The 22,179-nt window shown below is 38.4% G+C and overlaps 1 protein-coding gene across 1 annotated transcript in view; it reads right to left on the bottom strand.

Annotated features, from left to right (window-relative positions):
* Positions 1-3,943: 3,943 nt before the first annotated feature.
* LOC106083353 (elongation of very long chain fatty acids protein AAEL008004) overlaps positions 3,944-22,179 on the bottom strand; it is a 45,999-nt gene continuing 27,763 nt past the window's right edge. Inside the window, exons 2-6 of the mRNA XM_013246297.2 lie at positions 10,869-11,153; positions 10,703-10,783; positions 10,440-10,602; positions 4,837-4,973; positions 3,944-4,611 (exon numbers count right to left, since the gene is read on the bottom strand). Coding sequence (XP_013101751.1) covers positions 4,399-4,611; positions 4,837-4,973; positions 10,440-10,602; positions 10,703-10,783; positions 10,869-11,138 — 864 coding nt within the window. The 5' untranslated portion in view covers positions 11,139-11,153 and the 3' untranslated portion in view covers positions 3,944-4,398. The remainder of the gene's footprint in view (positions 4,612-4,836; positions 4,974-10,439; positions 10,603-10,702; positions 10,784-10,868; positions 11,154-22,179) is intronic.

Here is a 22,179-nt window from a genome sequence, read left to right on the forward strand (position 1 = left end):
AAAATGTTTATTGAAAACATTTTTAGTTAAAAAACGATATACATATTAAATTAAAAATGATTAAACATTTTTTAATTCGATTAATTAGAAATTGGAAATTTCCAAAATTTTCAATCATTTTTTTAATTGAATACCCAATTTTTTTACTTGAAAATTTTTTAATTATCCATCTTTTTCAAAAACTTATTGATATTATCATTTTTGCGATTGAAGCCGTTTCAATTAAAAAAATAAGTGGATCAATTAATTTCGTGATTTAAACCGACTTTTGTTTTTTTCTGTGCAGCCAGAAAAGTTTCTCTGTCTGCACCCCAGGTGGTAACGGTAAGCAATTTTAGGATACTCTTCCTGTCTATGACTTTGTCAACAATTGCAATGGTTGTTGTTGTCGTAGCATCGTGCCGTACACTGAGATGGCAGCCTTTGCCGATGAAGGATTCCCATGATCAAGTACAATTCGATGGCAGCCGGTTATACGTACCGGATTGACCCGATGAAGTCCTTCATCGGCAAGGGCTGCCACCTCAGTGTACAACACACTGCTACAACAATAACAACAAGGACTCCATCGGCTCAACCGGTACGCATTACCGGCTGCCATGGGATTGTAAACAAATTGGAGTGACGTGGTGAAAGACTTGTAAAGATCGGTATTGTGACACTATCATATTTAACTGGATTTTCTGTGTCCATGTATGACATGAAAGCAATACAATGTAGACTTTGAATTTCTTTAGCAACAGGATATTGTTTATTTGAGTTCTAATCCTAGAAGGATATATTTTTATCATTTCTTACTTTTTGAAAGAGCAATTATTTTTTTTTTAGATGAGGTAGGCCAACGTTAATCGCGCCCTGCCTATGACGCTGAATGTGGTGGTTATCCCCTCACCTCATTGTGGCGAGCTAAAACTTTAATCAATGGGACTTTTCATCAGTGGGACTGCAATTGGAATCCGTTTAAAAATTGTAAAAGACGCATTTTTAAGAACAATTTTGCGGGAGCCATAAGAAAGGATATACAAAATGTATATCCTTAACCAACTGCAATTGAATTGGTCCTAGCGAGAACATCAGTGGTGGTTATCCCCTCACCGCATTGTGGCGAGCTAAAACTTGAATCAGAAAGTATATACAAAATGTTAGATTAACCAATTGTAATGGTCCTGGCGAGAACATCAGAAAAAAATTTCAGCGGTGATTATCCCCTCCTAATGCTGCCAACATTAGTGAGGTATTTTGCCATGTATAAACTTCTCCCCAAGAGGTGTCGTACTGCGACGTTCGTAATTGAATCGGACAGCACTAATTAATATATGAGAAGTTTGCCCTTATTACAACCCCAACATAAATGGGTTACTATCTGGCCATAATCGTCTGGTTCTAGGGGACTTTAATGCGCATCTCACTTCATGGCATTCTCCCCTAGATAACGACCAGTGTGGCATAGTGAGGATGCCCCCACTAGGATTACGAGGAGGTGCAGCAGCTCGCCAGACATTTCCATTGCATCCCCTGATCTCCTGAGTGACGTATCCTGGCAAGACGTCATCTTTTTGGGGTCAGACCACCTCCCCATAATTCTCACCATCGACCGACCACACGTCTGAGCGCCGGACGTTTATCAATCAGAAGAAAGCCGATTGGGCTGGCTTCAGAGAGTATACCAATCGCCGCTTCAGTGAACTGTCACCCACTCGAGTGTGCTAGTGGCCTAGAGGAAATTCCGGGACATCATTAACGCAGCAGCCGGTCGAATACCTCAAGTGCGGCCCAATTTCCCGGCGCAGGCAGTGGTACTCGCAGACGAGCGTGATGGGATTCATGGTATGGACCCCACTAACCCCAGAAGCAGCGAGCTGAATCTGGAAATAAACAGGGTGGTCTACGAACATAAGCAGAATTCGTGGCTGGAACGCCTGGAGCAATGTAACTTAGGCACCGGTGTAGCCAAGCTGTGGTCTACTGTTAAGTCACTCTCGAACCCCGGTAGACGGGATGACAGGACCTCAGTCACTTTTAGCCGAAGAGATGCGCCAGGTTGTTCAACTATCAATTTATTGTGCATCCCGATGGTGACAGGGCAAGGAGGAGAGCCATTCGCCGTATTCGTGGTTTCCGAGCCTATGAACAGCCAACTCAATTTACCGTGGGCGAAGTTACGAATGTCATCTGTGGCGTCAAATCATCTAAGGCGTTGGGCCCCGACGGAATATCGACATTGATGATGAAGAATCTGGATTGACCTGGAGTTGAGTACCTTACCTTTGAACACGCTTATAGTTCCCGATTGCTGGAAAATGGGCAGAGTTATCCCGCTACTAAGGCCTGGAAAGGACCCGAGATTGAGGGACTCGTACAGATCGATCTCCCTTCTCTTACCAGTAGCAAAAACGCTTCAAGTATTACTCCTACCATTGCCAACACATCCCTTCAGCCAAGCCTGAAACGCTGGGTCGCGAATTATCTGTGTGGTCGCCAGTCATTTGTGGAAGTTAGGGATAAGAAGTCGAAGCACCGTAAAGGGAAACAGGGAGTTCCCCAAGGTGGGGTGATATCTCCGGTACTGTTTAACCCCTACCTATCCTCCATTCCACCCCCTCCAGACGGCATAGAGATCGTATCATATGCGGACGATTGTACGATCATGGCATCAGGCCCCCATCCATTGTTGACATCTGCGATAGGTTGAACGTCTATTTCAACGAACTCATCTTTCGCCGCAAGAAATCTGAAGATATCTGCCACCAAATCTTCAGCCACATTGTTCATTGCAAATACGCGTGAGGTGAATACTGAGCCGACTGTGATGGTCGATGGAGAAATGATTCCGATCATCAAGTGTCCCAAACTACTTGGTGTCACATTTGACAGCTCTTACACATTCTCCCCACATGCCACAGCAATTTGTAGAAACAAGGTCCTCAAGTTATTTGCTGGGAGCACTTAGGGTGCAGACAAAGAAACCTTGTTGACCACGTACAAAGCAATTGGCCGGTCTCAGTCCTCATGTTGATCACCTGCATCAGGAGACAAAAATACTACCACTGCGAAGGCATAACTACATGCTGTCTAAACAATACCTTTTGGGCTGTTATCGCAGAGACCATCCAAATCATCATCTTGTGGATAGATATCCACCGCCCAGAAGCCTTAAGGTAGATCTACATGATCTAGAGCGTGAGGTTCAGCGCTACAAGAGAGAACCTCTAGATCAAGCGGCATATCAAGTGGGTCTGAACAACATTCACGCAGACACGGCAGCAAATGCGGCTACAGGGTGAATGTAGTCCTTGGAGAACGACCGCCTCCCATTGCACCTGAAGAAATTGATCTCCCCTGGCAAACCAGAGTAGTTCTGGCTCAATTACGTTCTGGCAGATGCAGCCGCCTCAACTCCTACAGAGCAAGGATTGATGCCGACGTACAAGATGTGTGTTTCGATTGTAGCCAGGGACCGCACGATACACCTCATCTGTTTAACTGCCCGGCCAGACCCACTCGACTCAGACCTAGATCCCTGTGAATGCTCGCCATCTTAGTCGCAGAGTTCCTGGGTCTTAACACTCAACAGAATCAGGCAGACAAAAGATAGAACACAATAAACTGCTACAACAACAACAACAACAAAAAACAATCTCATGGCAGCCAGTTGTATGTACCGGATTGACCCGATGAATTCCTTCATCGGCAAGGGCTGCCGCTTCAGTGTACCATACACTGCTACTACAACAACAACAACAACAACGTTGGGATAATGTGGGAAAGTTTGCAATGTTTTTTGAAGAAGTTAGAATAATGGCCACTTACTTAAGGTCAATGGTTCCAATAAAAATATTTATAAATTACAAATAAAAACCAATGTGACCTTAACCCAGAGGTTTGTAGAGTGGCTTTGTAATTAAAAAAATTTCGTATGTGTGACAAAATAATGTCTCTTCTATTGGTTTGTCGGATTTATTTATTTCTGTTTTTTTTTTTTTGATTTTACTTAAAACATAACAATTTCTTAAAAGAAAACTTAAAATACTATCAAAGTGAAGCACTCACTCACATAATCTTTAGTTAGCACTTCGTTTTAAATGCCTGAATAGCAACAAAGTCTAAATCTAAGAAAACGAACTACTTATCTTAGGCTACTATACAAACATGGTAAAAGCAAATCCCCTCGATTCTCTGAGGGCCTCTCGTCGCAGGCCCCAAGAGAATGTATCGATTTCTAAACCCTTAGCATGTACTCCCATAAAAAATACATAAATGGTGGTTTGTGCGTGTAGGAGGTGAGAAGAAGAGGATGGCTGTGTTGCAAGGCGCGTGGATCACGCGCCATGCTACTAGAAAGGACGCGCAAGAAAGATGTGATGAAATTCTTGATTGTTGATACGCCACTGCATCAGCTTAGTCCTGCTTAAGCATGGCGGCAGCCTCCTGCTCTTTCTTGAGGGCGGCTCTTTTCTGTTCCTTGTTGTAGTTTTTCACATAGAACGAACTGAACATGTAGGTGAAGAGACCGGCATTGAAGGTCAGCAAAGCAGCAATGGGTTTGGGATAGGGGCAGCTTGGTTGAAATTGGACTTGCAAGGTGTGCACAAAGATGATCAAGAATTGAACCTACAAAAAAGATGGGGAGATATGTAAGTCTTTGACAGAGAACCAGCAGTATTTCCGCTGAATAATCTCAAAATCATATGCTGTGTCTTATTTTAGTAACATATAGGTAGTGCAATTCACGATCAATGGTTTTCTATCGGTTATTTCATTTATCGATAACTTTATCCAGAACATCTGACTTGCACTGGGTAGGACTAAATAAAACAGCAATAGAGATATACTTACAATTTGCAAGATGGTGATGTACTTCTTCCACCACAAGTATTTTTGTACCTTTGGTCCCATAGCCGACAACAAGTAGTATGCATACATAATGATGTGGATAAAGGAATTGATGAATCCCAATAAGGTACCATGGCCACCTAAAAACGAAGATATGTAAATAGTAACAGATGTTAAGAATACAGTTGTTTTTCTAAATGACGGCAAATCTTTGTTTTAGTGTAAAAAAACTAGTTAGAAAAAAATTTTAATAGTAAAAAAATAAATTTTTACGAAATATTTAGTTTTATAAATATTTTAAGTCGCTATTACACGGCATGTAGTTGTACTGTGAAATGTCAATTTTTGTATCCACATGTAATTGAAAATGTTTGTCAAAATTGTCAATTTACATACTATTCATCATTTACACATTACACACCTACATACCGTGTAATGGAGACTTTATGTGCAAAAATAAATCTTATATATAAAATTCAATTTGTGTTTGTTTGTTTGTTCCGAATAGACTAAAAAACGACTGAACCGATTACCATGAAATTTTCACAGATTGTGTAGGTTGGTGTGGATAGAAATATAGGCTATATAATTTTTTGATATCGGGAGGGGGCGGACCCTCTCTCTTAACCCATAAATACTACCCAAAAATAAAAGTGGACCGATCGGGACAATATGGGATTCAAATGAAAGTTACTCAAGAGTAGAGTACGACTTTCATAATAAAAGTTGAGTCCAAGTACCTGAGAGGCCGCCCCAGTCCTAAACCCCCTTAAAATAGGTTAATGACAATATGGGACTCAAATGAAAGGTATTCGGGAGTGGATTACGAATATGGTCAGGAAGAAGGAATAGACTTTATAATTTATTGATAACGGAAGAGGGCGTACCCTCCACCGTTACCCCAAAAACATCACCCAAAATCAAAAGTGGACCGATAAGGACAATGTGGGTATCAAATGATAAGTATGCCTGAGTAGATAACGAATCTTGCGTACAAATACATGTCGAAGTATAGGGGGGGTAACCCCACCCCCACAAAAACGCCCAAAATGGGCACATTAGCCAATCATGGATATATGGGACTCTGTTTGTTTCTTCCGTATAGACTGAAAAACGGCAGAAGCGATTTTCTTGAAATTTTCGCTTATTGTGTAGGTTGGTGTGGAAGAAAACGTAAGCTATATAATTTTTCGGGTCGAAAGGAGGACGGTTTTTATGCCAAAAACACAACCCAAAATCAAAAGTGGGCCGATCGGGACAACATAGGTATAAAATGAAAGGTATTGAAGTGTAGAATACGAATATAAAATTAAAATTAAGTACCCATCGGGCCGCCCCAACCCCAAAACTCCCCCCAACAGACATATTGGACGCTCATTTCAATATGGGGCTCAAATGAAAGGTATTCGGGGGTAGATTTCGAATCTCGCATACAAAATCAGATCGAAGTATATAGCCAAAACGCCATTAGACCCATTATGACTATATGATACTTGGCTGAAGCGATTTTCTTAACATTTTCATAGATTGTGTACGTTTGTCTGGAAGGAAGGCTATATAATTTGTAGATTCCGGGTGGAGGCGGACCCTCCCCCTTACACCAAAAACGCCACCCATATCTGAAAGTGGTCCGATAGGTACAATGAAAGGTATAGGACACCAAAAAACGAATGTGGTATTAAAATTTGGGTCCAAGTAACCAGCGGGCCCCGCCAACCCCAAAACTCCTCTAAACAGATATATTCGAAGTTCATATCAATATGGGACTCAAATGAAAAGTATTAGGCAGTAGATTGCTAATATGGCATAAAACATTAGGTCCAAGTAATTGGAGGTCAACCCACCCCCAAATACCCACAAATGGGCATATTAGCCGACCATGGCTATATGAGACTCAAATGAAAGGTATTAGGGAGTAGATAATGAATATGAGATTAAAATTTGCGTTCAAGTCTAAGTGGCGCTTTTTGGCGCTTTTTGGCGGTTATTTGTCCCATTTTGAGAATATGAGACTCAAATGAAAGGTATTTGAGAGTAGAAAACGAATGAATAAAGCTTAAGAAGACAAAAGAAGTCTATAAAGGAATCAGTTTATATAGCGATTATATCAATTTATTGATCTATTCGGACTACATTTGGTGGATGTTAAAGGTTTTTAGGAAAACAAGAAGTCAACCCGGAAGTAGAGTTTAAATGGAGAAATAGTGTATTTCAGCCAAATTGGAGAAAACTAGCGGCTGCTATGGACTCAAGAAACGCAATAGTGAGATTGGTATATATTTATGCTAAATCTATTTATAGACCCATCTAGGCTGTACTTATGGAGGAAAATTTAAGCTTGGGTCACAAAATGGAAAAGATATCCTCTCCAGATACGACAAAAACGAATTTTCTGGGAAATATATGATTCGGTCAAGTGGCCAATCCTGAAAACACTTAACTTTCTTTCCTAACTCCTTATAGAGCACTTTTCAGGTAAGTACCGGTAAAACAAAGTCACGCCACTCACATTCTAACGATCATTTACACGCAAAAATATAAAATGTTTGGATTATTTTTACGACAAACAAAATATTCGTATCACGAAGTGTTTCTTCTTCTTCAACATATCATACGTTAGCCATAAACTTAACATTATTGAAAGTAATTTAATTTATTGTTAACCGTTTAGCAGCTTTTGTTGAAAAACCAAAAAATCTTTAATAACAAAAGTGTTTAGGTAGCCGCAAAAAGTTTTTCGTTTACCGGACCAATAATTTGTATCTTGTGTCTTTCCTACGACAATTAAAAGGGTGAGTTTTGGAGCTTATAATAATATATAATAGTCCCGGGCAAGCCCATGGGATTGAACATAATTGAAATTTTATGCTCGTCACTGGTATAGACACATTCTCACACAGGACATTTTTATACCCACCACCATAGGATAGGGGTGAAATATAAATTTCCAACCCGAAAAAGTTTTTATATTTCTGATCGTCGTAACATTTTTAGTCGATTTAACGATGTCTTCTGTCTGTTGTAATCCCGCTAAAGCCTTCTAAAAACGTAATATTAAGCTGAAATTTTGCATAGGTCAGTATTTGTTTAGAACGCAGATTAAGTTCTTTGACGGGCCAAATCGAATCATATTTGGATTAGCTGTCATATAGACCGATGTTTCGATTAAGGGTCTTGTGGCCATCAAAGCGCATTTATTATCAGATTTTGCTGAAATTTGGAACATTGATCTTTTTAAAGCCTCCCGTCATTCGACATGAAAAGTTCAGATCCGACTACATTTGGACATAGCTTCCATAATGACCGATCTGCTAATTTATACTCTTAAGTCCATAGCAGCCTCATTTATTACCCGATTGTGCTGAAATTATAAACTGTGAGTTGTTTACGCCTCCCGCCATCCGACGAGCTGCCATATTGACTGATCTGCCGATATATGGTCTTATCTCATAACAGCCTCATTTACTACCCGAAATTAAGAACAGTGAGTGGAAATAGGCCTCCTGTTGTTCGAAACGGCGATGGCCCATATCGGGTCATATTTACATATAGCTGCCATGTAATGCATTTAGTATTCGATTTCGTTGAAATTTGAAACAGTTGTATTAAGATTCTTGACATCTTTCTGGTACAAATCGGGTCATATTTACATAAAGCTGCGATATGGACCGTATATAGGCTTCCATTTAGGGTCCTTAGTCCATAAATGCAGTATTTATTACCCGATGGTGCCAAAATGTGAATCAGTGAGTTGAATTTAGACTTCTGACGGCCGTTTGTGCAAAAATTTGAAACTTTGAGTTTCATTTAAACTTCTGATGTCCGACTTTAATAAGGTTCAGATATGACTATATTTAGGAATAAAAATTCTGGTATGACCAATCACAAAAATCATTACAGCAACATACAAATGGCTGCCAGGTACAAGAAAACACAACAAGAATTTCCAAGGCACAAACATTGTTGGCTAATATTTCAGCGATAAGAAATATCCATATCAAAATAGGTATTTAAATGTGCGAAAACAACAACTTCCGCAAGTATTATTTTTTATTTATTGTATAATAAATACCTCAGATCAGTATACGAATCCACAATGCAGCTGTGCGAAAATGGAAGGCTTTATATAACTTTGTATCATAACATCGAAATAAATCCAAAAAAAAAAACTCTGAAAGAGTTTGTCAGGATTCACTGAATAAGGTTAAGCCAAGCGATCAGCCGATATACTTTTTTTTAATATTTGGCAGTACTTGGCATTGAGGATGTCAACTTGTTCTCTTTTTACATTCATTCTTTGTTTACGTTTTCTCCTATATGATGACATTTTCAATCGTCAGATTTGACATCCTTAATGATGTTTATGGGGCCTATCCACTTTGTGTTTTGCATGTGACCTAACCTTCTATTAGTGAATCCTGGAGTTTGTATTACCAGCTGAGATCTGCTTATAATAGGTATCGAGTATGTTATAACATTAAGTTGAACTTGGAATTCTTTTTAACATACACAATCTTTTTTAAAATTTATAAGAATATACATAGACATAAGCATGGTCCTAAACTAATTCATAAATCAAGAAAAACTTTTTGAAAATAAGTAAGAGCGTCCTAAGTTCGGCCGGGCCGAATCTTATATACCCTCCACCATGGATCGCATTTGTCGAGTTCTATGTACGGTATCTCTTTTTAGGCAAACAAAGAACATTGAATAATAACTGTTATGCTATTGAATCTATATCAAGTTATAGTCATTGTGTAATATTTCAGTTCATTCGGATAAGAATTGCGTCTTATAGGGGCTCAAGAAGCAAAATCGGGAGATAGGTTTATATGGGAGCTGTATCAAGCTATTGATCGATTCAGGCCATATTAGGCACGTATGTTGAAAGTCATGGGAGAAGCCGTTGTACAAAATTTCTGCCAAATCGGATGAGAATTCCGCCCTCCAGAAGCTCAAGAAGTCAAGATCCCATATTTTTCGGTGTTACGAACAGAATGACGAAATTATTATACCCCCATCCTATGGTGGAGGGTATAACAAGAATATATCAGAATTGTCAGTGTTAAAAAACTTTATATTTGTCACAAGTTCTTGCAAGAGTCTATCGCACAAAAAACTCGTACTTTAATCGTAAACAAAGTCCAAGATTATTGATAAAAGAAGTCTCCTTAGCGAAAATTTCCTTTATGTTAAACGAATTATTTTTTTGCGTGTAGGGAAGTAGGGAGAGTAGTTTACCATGACACCAATCGTTGAAAGCTTCGCCCATAAAAATATGTGTGCATTTTGGGTGTCGTCCGGTGCATTACGGAGTTTTTCAGTACTTTATACCATAGATAATGACGGTGTGGAGTAAAAATCAAATTTTTACTCAATACCGACTCGCTTTAATCGAAAAATTTCATATATATATTTCAAGATTGGTTTTTCATTTAAAACGTTTTATATACATTACAACACGTCTACATTTTTCACATATGCTAAATTTAAGCCTTGTGACAAGTTCCTGCCCCTTTCAAAGGTGTTTGAAATGAAATCTATGGTTGAAAATATGAAGGTTTCTTTAAATTACCTTACCCTCCCTATATTCTAACAACACTTACCGGCAAAGTATTTAACACCAATGAAAGCACACACTGGCATCAGAGTGTGATGGTACAGATGGAGGAAAGAGATTTGTCGATCCTTTTTACGCAATACAAAGAAAACTGTATCCAATAGTTCAGTGATCTTGGCAATGTAGTACAACCACACAGCACGTGCCATCTACAATGAACCGTATGCAGAAATTAAATATACATATGTATGTATGTTTATATATGTATGTATATATACTTTAAAATATACAATCTATCCAAAAACTTACTCTCATTGAGACGGCATCTGTGCCATAGGTGATGGGTTGGCATTTGAAATTATAGTGACCACCCCAGCCTCCTTTGTAACCCTGAAACCAAAAATGTTGAAAGGTGATCGCGTCAACCAATTAACACTAGCACTTTAACAAGGTAGCGATAGTTTTAAGTGATTACCTCATAGAACAGCACCCAACTCAAGGCCACTTGTACTGCATTGTAGACCAGCAGGGTGTTCTTCAGCTCAAAGGGTTTGCGATCGCGCATGTATCTGGGACCAGCATATAAGCAGAAATACAAATAGACACCCAAAATTGTGAACAGAGGACCGGGGGCATTCGAAAGGAACCAACTTTTTGTTCGCAGATCTTCGTGTTCGACAAAAAAGTTCACCAGACGATCGACAACTGTGTTTGTCTCATTCAGGCTCAATGTGTGCGTGGACATTTTCGATGCGGTCGTCTGTAAATAAAAAAAAAATATATATACAAAAAAAATTAATATTTTAACCTTTGAGTATGTAAAAAGAACAAAATGGAAAAGAAAAAATGAGCATAATCGATATATCGAGGTTGAAGGCCAGCACAAGTAGAATTAATTGAAGTGCTCTTTGTGAAACCAACTCATTGGCATGCTACCCTATGTTGTAGTTATTGCATGACAGGAGCAGGCAACCATCATTGCCATGGATGCCAAGGAATCCCTTATAATTATGATGCCTTTACTCAGTTTTTAAACGTCCACTAGAAATCAATACTTTTTGACTTGAATGAATGCAACTAATGTCTTGAGCAACAACATTTGCCAAATGGTTGTTTCGCCGTGGCATACTATAGTTCGTCAATGCAATGGTTTTCGAAAAATGGCACCTATAGACAGCAGGTTTAATCGGTAGTCTGCCATCAGACTCACGTTTTCGGCCATTAATACGATGTCCCTACAGCTTCTGCAAAATCTGTGCAAAATTTCAAGCGGCTAGCTTTACGCGTTTGACCGCTATCGTGATTTCGACAGACGGACGGGCGGACGGACTCGACTCAGAATGTCGAGACGATCAATAATATAAATATATACTTCATGGTGTCTTAGATCAATTTTTCGAGGTGTTACAAACGGAATGACTAGATTAGTACACCCCATCCTATGGTGGTGGGTATAAAAATGTACCATTTGCAGCTTAGGTTAGGTTAGGTTTTTTAATTTTTCTCCTAAAAGCATCTTTTAATGAACACGTAAACAAAATGCTGAGTTAGTTCAACATTTTCACACTTCATTTGCGTGATGATAACAAGTTGTTTATATATATATATTGTACTAGCTGAACCGGGCCCGCTCCGCTGCGCCTTCTTTTATTTTTTATGGAACAAAATTATCCTTTAAATATTTATTTTCGACAATTAAAGAGCTTTTAGTGAATAACCATGCTACGAAAATAGTATTTGTATGTATATCGCTTGGCTAACAGTTAAACAATTTAAATGCCTTTATCTAAATCCCATATGATCTTTACTGATTTATGAATTCGCTCAACGAGTTTAGGGTCATTTAAGTTTGTATGTTAGATGTACTCCATTCTAAAGAGACTTTATTTGAGCTCCCAGGGTGGCGGTTGGTGGATTTAAGGGGGTGGTATGGACCCCTAGAAACGTGGTCCCGAAAGTGGATATAAATCGACTTTTCATTTGAGTTCCATATTGCCTTGACCCGTAAATATGTATATCCTATTTATGGGTGTTTTCGGGGTTAGTTGGTTCCCAGACACTTGGCCCTAGAAAAAATATCCGCATCGTGCTCTTCTCTCAAATACCATTTATTTTAACGCCATATTGCCATTGGTAAGAGGGAAGTTTTTGGGATGAGGCGTACCCCAAATACATTGTCCCACATTTGGATTTTAGATTCGTATTCTACTCCCAAATACCTTTACTTGAGCCCCATATTACGATGGTCAATGTAAATAACTGCCGTTTGTGGGGTGTTTTTGGGAAGGTGTAGACCCCCAGAAAAATTGTTGCGAAAACCATATCAAATTCGTGCTCTACTCTCTAATACTTTTCATATTTACCGACCAGGTCCCACATTGACCTGGTCCAATTCAGGTATACTTAGCCCTCTACTCTCAATATCATTTATTTGAACCCCATATTGTTATTGGACATAAAGTTGGATATCAATTTCGTTTTCTAATTTCAAATATCTTTCATTTAAACCCCTTATTGCAACAGTCAGCAAATATATCCGCTTAATGGGGAGCTCCACTCTCTTTAAGACCCAAATTGCCATGGTAAGCAAATACGTCCCATTTAGGGGTTGTTATGGGGGTGGGACGTCCCCAAGACAGTTGGTCCCGAACGTTGATATCAGATTAGTGGTATGCTCCAAAATACCTTTCATTTGCGCCCCATATTTGCATAGTCGGCAAACATGTCCGGTTTGGGGGTTTTTTGGGGGATGGGGCGTTCATTCAGTGACTTCCTCAGTACCTCTTATTTGAGCCCCATATTGCAATGGTCAGCAAATGCTTTCTATTTGTGTGGTGTTATGAGGTGGGTTGGCCCCATAGAAACTTTTTTCCGATTATTGATATCAGATTCCTGGGGTAGTTCCAAAGACCTTTCATTTGAGCCTCATATAAAATTTGTGCTCTTGGTTCCACATTTGGATATCATATTCGTATTCTACACTCAAATACCTTCTATTTGAGCCCCATATTACGTTGGTCAGTAAATAAGTCCTGTTTGGGGGTGTTTTTGGGAGGTGCAGCCCCTCCCAACACTTGGTCGCACATTTTGATATCAGATTCGTATTGTATTCGTAAATACCTTACATTTGAGTCCCATATTGCCATGGTTGGTAAATAAGTCCGATTTAGGGGTGTTTTGGGGTGGTCCGCCAAACCCTTTGGGTATCAGATTTGTATTCTACTCTTAAATACCTTTCATTTGAGTTCCATATTGTCGTGATTGCTCTATATATATATTTGGTAGGTTTTGGGGTGGGGCGTCTCCCCTAGGTACCCCATCCGAAATTTGTAACCAAATTTTTGTTTTTAGGTTGCTATAAAAGAGCACACAAAATTTCACTTAAATCGCACCACCCATCTGCGAGACCTGGAGTTTCTGAAAATAAGGGTAAGGGGGAGGGACCATAGAATTGCGATAGTAATGTATTTTGTTGCTTTAAATCCTGGTATCTCTACTAACTGCCTTTCAGAAGAACCTTAAAAGAGACAATTCATTGAGGAAGTGAGAAATTCACTCCTAATTGTTGGAAGGCTGGCGATTTCACCATATGGTTTTTATGTTGTTGAACAAACGAGTCAACCATTAAATGATTCAGTTTTAAAAAAATGTCCTCAAATTTGAATTTTTTGAAGAAAATTTAATATTCATATTGAACATTTAATATTCATTGTCAAGTTTACAAAAAATTTGCCATATTTAATTTGCTAAAAGTTGTTCTTGCAAATTATCGTCGAAACTTGATTTTCCAAGAAAATTATCATCAACAAGATTTTTTCCTTAATAGAATATTTCGTCTATCTCAAGGCGCATGCAGTTGATGTTCACACAATATGCTTTGCAATACATATTTTGTAATACACTTAAAACAAAATTTTGTTTGGCGTAGAAATTCTATTGAAAAATGGAGAGCAATTAAGACCTATACGATAAAACATATTTTTTCAGAAGAGCCCAAAATTCTGCAGATAAATGATGCAAATGCAAAATTCTGCAGATAAATGATGCACACATCTCACTTATCATTGAATGCAGTCCGATTCAAGTTTAAACTCAATAATAAGGGGCCTCCTGTTTATAGCCGAGACCGAACGGCATGCTGCAGTGTGACACCTCTTTGGAGAGAAGTTTTACATGGCATAGTACCTCACAAATGTTGCCAGAATTAGGAGGGGACAACCACCGCTGAAATTTTTTTTCTAATGGTCTCGCCAGGATTCGTACCCAGGCGTTCATAGGCAGACATGTTAACCTCTGCGCTACAGTGGCCCCAATTCTGAATTGAAACATTTATTATCAAAAAAATTTAATTTTGCTTCGTGTTGGTATGGAAATTAATTCATATCAGAAACAATGCTCTTATGAAAATTAGTTTTAATTTTATTCTTACCATAATAACCTCAAAAGAAAGTTGATCCAGCTAATGATCACGGTAATGTTATTCGATTCCATCTGCCAAATCAACCAAGATTACCGTGGTCACTAGCTCGAATAATCGTGGGGTAATTAATGTTATGAATATTAGTGGGACTTTTTTTTAATCAATAAATTATAATTTTTGTTCAACAGACATTGTTTGATGTCAGTAGAAAACTTATTTTTCCAAGTGCATACCATAAACATACTTGTACTTGTCCTTTGTACCATTCGACTTACTGGGTTTTCCCCGCAGTCTTGATAGCCAAGTCATGAGTTTGGTGAACAGGTTTAAGGCATGATCAGAAAACAGGTAATCTGTCGAAGAGCAATTGCCGTCGAATGCTCGTTTGTTGAAAACCCTTTCGCCTGTTAGATTTGCAATCCTAAAGAAAAGAAATCATCGTTTATTATGTCTTCTTTTTTTTTACTAGATATTTATGTTCCTACGAATACCTGGCATCTTATAACGCAAATACATTCATGTGATCACCACAAGCAGACAAAGGAAACCAGTTCTTTGTTTCATTTAAGTTAGTCACAGCAGCGCGCCGCAATCTTTCTAGAATATCGTTTAGAATTTCTAAAAGAAAATAGCCCTTTCGCACAAACGCACAGAACCAGTTCCAGCTCAAAATTGATCATAAAACTAGAAAAGGCTTAAATCGTTAATGTAACAGCCATCGAGAGAGCATATATTCTTTTGTAGCAAACATTCAATGGTTGCAAAATGCGTTTCTGCTGCGAGATCCACAGAATTTATGTCGACGTCTTTTTTCTAGTCTGCGGCGGCAACACGATGACCATTTATCATAATTTATGATGGTTTGCTATTTTTTTTTCTTTAAACCTGTGGAGGTTAATGAGAAAAAGAGTCTTTCAGTATGCCACAATGATTGGAATGGAATTCTTGATAATAGCAGGTTTTGTCAATATTTCCTTGTCTGATAAGATTTGAATAAAACATGCGTTTAAAAATTGGAAAGTGTGTATAAACCAAATTTCAACTGTTACAAACATTTAACAAGTAAGGAAAGGCAAAATAAGGGTGGCGGCGACTATATAATACCCTTCACTTACCCTGGGAGCTATATCTGATTCTGAACCGAATTTAATGGACTTTGCTGGAGGTTTTCAGATGGGCAATTAAACAATCCCTATCAATTTTTGAACAAATATTTTCTCTATATGTGCAAATAAGGCGATGTATATATGAATGTGGAAGCTAAATTTAAATCTGAACCGATTTTATAAAATTTAACAAAAATGTCAACAGTCAAAAAACAATTTTCAAGACAATTGTTTGAAAAAGACCACATTATAACAAATCTGTCCTGCTAAATTTCGAGAGAATCGGTTAACGAATGACCACCTTATTCCAAATAAATATTCAAATATCGAAATCTGAACCAATTTTTTTCCAATCTCAATAAGCTTCTTCTCATGGCTAAACAAAAATTGAAGATGATCGGGTGGAAATGGTGACATGCACACAAATTAACATGTACAGACAGACAGGCAGACGGACGGACGGACATTGCTAAATCGAATCAGAAAGTGATTCTGAGTCGATCGCGATACTTATCAATGGGTCTAGCTCTCTTCCTTCTGGGTATTACAAACAAATGCACTAAGTAATAGCACCCTGTACCACAGTAGTGGTGTAGGGTATAAAAATAGATGAAACCATAAACCTGTTTAAAAAACTTAGAATGATTTTTTTTCAGTAAAAATATTCAACAAGTAAAAACGTGCTAAGTTCGTCCGGGCCGGGCCGAATCTTATATACCCTCCACCATGGATCGCCTTTGTCAAGTTCTTTGCCCGTAACTCTATAGGCAAATAATAGACAGACGGACATAGCTAAATCGAATCAGAAAGTGATTCTAAATCGATCGGTGTATTTATCAATGGGTCTAGCTCTCTTCCTTTTGGGTGTTACAAAGAAATGCACTTAGTAATAATACCCTGTACCACAGTAGTGGTCGAGGGTATACAAATAGATGAAACCATAAACCTGTTTAAAAAACTTAGAATGATATTTTTTCAGTAAAAATATTCAACAAGTGAAAACGTGCTCAGTTCGGCCGGGCCGGGCCGAATCTTATATACCCTCCACCAAGTCTTTGCCCGGTAACTTTTTATAGGCAAAAAAAGAGGATAATGGATAAGTCTTGCTATGCTATTGGAGCTATATAAGATTATGGATGATTCGGCTCATACTTGTTTTGGAGAACATAGAATTAGCCATTGTTTAAAATTTCAGCCAAACAATGCGCCCTATTGGGGCTTAAGAAATAAAATCGGGAGATCGATTTATATGGGATCTGTATCATGTTCTGGAACGATTCTGACCATACTCAGCGCGCATTCTTGGAAAATGTTTGCGGCTAAAATGTGTGAACATCTTTGTTTGATTTTTGGAAAAAGTTTTTAAACTTTTTCAAAAAATGTTTAAAAATATTATTTATATTTTATATCCATATTATTTAGATATCCATGTTATTAAACAATTTATAGCTATACTGCATTTTTTGAGTGTAAATACCTGTAGCCATAACATTTTGATTAACACTCTGTGATTTTTCGTTTAGTTAAAGTTTTACCCCGACACAACATTAGTGTCAGTTTTGAACTAAATTGTCCCCTTCTTTCTGCTACACCCCCTTTTATAAATCTTTTGCCTTAATTGTGGTGTTTAACAATGATAAAAGACCTGATGATTGCCATGCAAAAGCGGCAGACGTATAGACCGATGCCCACACACACAAACGGAGGGACGTATGGGATGACTTTGCAATTGGAAGCACCCAAGTGAGCATGTGTTTCAATGATTTGCAACAATTCTCTCCACCCTGTTTAATTTTTGTAGAAATATTTGAATTAACAAAAAAACTTTAAATATTTGTAAGCAAAGTTTCGTACAAAAACAAAATTAGGAAAAAGAAACCAAAGCACTGATTGCCAACGAAAGAGTTTGTCTCAATGCTGTTACACTAGTTAAGATGTTGCGGACTGTTTCAAAAGATTAAAGTGCATCTTAAAATTCAGTTGTTACCTTGCTAATGCAATTCATTTATTTATAAGGCCCAACAAGATGCCGCCAAATTTATAGTTTCAAAGCAAACAAAATCAAAGGCCTTGTTAAGACAATGGGATTTTTGAGACAACTTTGAAATCGTTTGCATCGAATGCGATGGTTAAGTAAGAGTTGAAATCTAGGCTTACCTTAATTTTCAGAAACGCCAGACCTTGGAGATATGTGGTGATCAGGGGGAACGCCCTTGCTTGTAACACAATCTAACGGACATGTTTACCAAATGGGACAATAATGGTATCAAATGAAAGATATTTAGAAGTAGAATGCAAATCTGATATAAAAATTAGGTCCCACCTGTTTGGGGGCCCTCAAAACCAACCCCCAAATGGACATGTAGGACGATCAGGGCCATATGGAGCCAAATGAAAGCCTTTGACTGTAAGGAACTGTAATCGTCCAAAACGAACATGTAGTCCAATCGAGACAAAAATAGGACTGAATTTAAAGGCCTTTGACTGTATAATCCGTTACAATTATTTGGGAGCTAGATCCTATGAGCCCTTCCCTCAAAAATAGCCTCAAATTTCAAACTGGAAATGACAGCTAGCTGACATTCGTTTCATTGGCAGCTGATTATACTATTCACAATTTACTAAAAGCGTTTGCTTCTGAGTTTATGTAAACATAAAGCTATTCTTGATGGAGTTCAAGCGTTATAAATAAAAAACCGTGATTGAAGACGAACTCTAACACCACCTCAAAGTGTACAAAATATTTATATTTCGCACCAAGGCTTACAAGTTCCAAAAGACAAACAAGCTTACACCAAAATAGAAAAAGTAAGACTCGAAAGGGCAAAGGTGCGCCTAGCACAAACATTTCCCATTTGATCAATTCGAAGAGCCTTCGAAAGCCCAAGCGAAATAATCTTCCATCTCAACGGATGGAATGGGCAGTTGTGACTGCCGATGGCCGCTCTCCATTCTTTTTTATTGAGCCTGGCGTCAAAGTTTCCAAAAGACAAACAATCTTACACCAAAGCAAACAAAGTAAGACTCGAGAGGGCAAAGGTGCACTAGCACAAACGTTTCCCAATTGATCAATTCGTAGAGCCTTCGGAATCCAACGAAAATAATCTTCCATCTCAAGTAATGCAATGGGCAGCTGTGACTGCCGATGGCCGCTCTCCATTCTTTTTTATTGAGCCTGGCGTCAAAGTAAATTCGACTTATTATTGGGAAAACATTTTGGAAGCTGCTTTGGAGTCATGCAAACAAGACTCGGTACCATTAAAAAAAACAGGTGGAAACTAAGAAACTATTCCGCACTTCACTTCGTCCCCATTATGGCTGTCCAATTCGCTAGATGCCAATCCGATCGCATTTTCTATTTGGGCTAAGTTAAAGCGTTTGCTCTAAGGACTAAAAAATATTCCAGAATGCACAACAAAGACAACAACATTAAAGCAGAATTGATTGGTGCATATTTCGTGAGCATTTAATTAAATTTGCAATTAATTGATGCGAAATTTATACTGACGCAGCGACATGTCGCAACTATTTTACTCATAAGAGTTCATTGTTACTTCTCAAGGCGGATTGAATAAGGTGGTCTCACGCTAACCGCTGTTAACAGCCGGCCAGCTCTGACGGTATTAAGATGTCAGATTTTTATTTGCATTCTCTTGTTGTTATCTTCTCTCTCGCATATTCTCTGCTCAATTACGAAGACGTATACACACCAAAGAGGGTAAGAAAGATAAGAGCTGGCGTTAGAGGGCAATACGTGATGACGAGTGACAAAATTTTAAGACACAACATATTTGAATTGCTCACGATATTTCGTTTTTCCTTTATTGCAACTTTCGGTTGCAAAGAGACAAAGCAAAATACGAAAAAATGTTCGAACGAATGCCCGAATCAAAGCAGAATAACCCGAAAATGTTGCAACCCTCAATGTGAATCCAATTGGAATACAATAAAAATGTTGTGTCTTTAACGCGAGTTATTTTACGGTACGGGGAAGACAAAGCAGAAACTCTCTCTTGATTATCTTACCCTCTTTGATACACACACGCACACAAATTTCTTTGTGTTTGTTGGCAAAACGTCGATCAGCTTGATGGCGGATTGCACCCAAAGAGGGTAAGAAAGATAAGAGCTGGCGTTAGAGGGCAATACGTGATGACGAGTGACAAAATTTTAAGACACAACATATTTGAATTGCTCACGATATTTCGTTTTTCCTTTATTGCAACTTTCGGTTGCAAAGAGACAAAGCAAAATACGAAAAAATGTTCGAACGAATGCCCGAATCAAAGCAGAATAACCCGAAAATGTTGCAACCCTCAATGTGAATCCAATTGGAATACAATAAAAATGTTGTGTCTTTAACGCGAGTTATTTTACGGTACGGGGAAGACAAAGCAGAAACTCTCTCTTGATTATCTTACCCTCTTTGATTGCACCATGTAATTTGTGGTTGTTGTACAAATGAGGCCACCTTTAATTGTTTCGCCATGGCTACTTCTATGGAATGCGTTCACATTTTCTCCGACACCATTATTTTATATTGCGTTTTGACAGTTGTTCGGGCGAAAAGACGAAGTCAGTACTGTTATATAATGTTAGCAGTTAAGATTTTAGTTACTAATTGTTTGGATTAAATATTTTCCAAAAATTTTATATTGCGGGTTTATCGAAATTGGCTACAAAAATGGTTACCTAGATGCACTTCTCAAACCAGATTATGCCAAGTAGTTGTAGGTGTATCTGGCAAAAAAACCACGGCATCATACATTTTGGAATAGTAGTTTTCGTATCCACGGCCATCCAGGGAGATGTAGAGTAGACGAGCTTGGTAGACTTCGAACTAACTTATACATTCCAGAGGAAATGGAATCACAAAGTGGGTGTTGTGAACACTTCAAAATAATGTGGCCCAATATAGACTTGTAGAGATCTACCGCTATGCTGTCGCTGTCTGATCGAAAAACATGCTGACAGACTGAAGGTTTCAAGTAACGACTACTGCAGAAGCTATGAGGACGTCAAGGAAGAATAGACTTTGATGTGTGATGTGTGTGTGTCCCGCACTGACAATCAGATTAAGTTCCACTTTAGGTTCTTTGAGACCTTGTCTATGACCTAACCAGCCATACCAACCAAATATCAAATCATGACATAAATAGAGCTAATTGTATATTTTTTATTGATGGGTGTATCAGACTTTCGGCTTGCACTAATTTTAACATTGAATTGAAGCCCATTGTCAAATTATTTGCAATTTTTTGCTTTTAGATCAATTAAGAAATTATTTATATGATATGTGTCTGGTATGGCCTTAATACATGAAAACATATACGTCTACCAAAAAACATACCACAACTCTTAAAATTTATGAAAAAATCGCCAAACTTAACTCACTATTTCAAATTTTAGTGAAATCAATTAATAAATGTGGCTTTTATGGGCATAAACCCCAAATTGACGGATCGGTCTATATGGCAGCTAACTCTAAATATGAACCATATTTGGGTCGGATATCACGGTATTTTAATCCGATGATAAATGCGCCTTCTGAGGGCTTTAGACCCTACATCGGCTTGTTAGTCTACATGACATCTATATCTAAATATGATCCGATCTGGACCATATTTAGGTCGAGGAGCATAATTAAACTCACCGTTTCAAATTTCAGCGAAATCAGATGATAAATTTAATTTTTATGAGCTTAAAACGCTATATCGGAAGATCGGTCTGTATGGTATCTATATCTAAATATGGTCTGATCCGGATCATATTCAGGTCAGATAATAAATGCGGCTTTTAAGGGTTAAAGACCCTGAATCGGCAGATCGGTCTATATGGCAGCTATATCTAAATATAGTATGATTTGGCCCATTGAAGAACTCAGCCTGCGTATGGCAGAAAAACGAGTCTGCGCCAAATTTTAACTCGATATGCAAATTTGCCCATAAACATTCCATTAGGAACAGGGGCAAACTTCTCACATATCAATGAGTGCTATCCGATCCAAGTTTAAGATCAATGATAAGGGGCCTCCTTTTTTTAGCCGAGTCCAAACGGCGTGCCGCAGCCAGCCATTAGTAAGGGGATAACCACCGCTCGGATATTCTCCCCAGGTTTCGAACCCAGGCGTTCAGCGTCATGGGCGGACATGCTAACCTCTGCGCTACGGTAGCTTCTTTCAGCTCAATATATCAATGTATAAAGACTGTAGTGTGAATACAACTGACGGACAGACACAGGGACATCGTTAAATCGTCTGG

This window comes from Stomoxys calcitrans, chromosome 2 (assembly GCF_963082655.1).
Source record: "Stomoxys calcitrans chromosome 2, idStoCalc2.1, whole genome shotgun sequence".
In the NCBI taxonomy this organism is placed as follows: Eukaryota; Metazoa; Arthropoda; class Insecta; order Diptera; family Muscidae; genus Stomoxys; species Stomoxys calcitrans.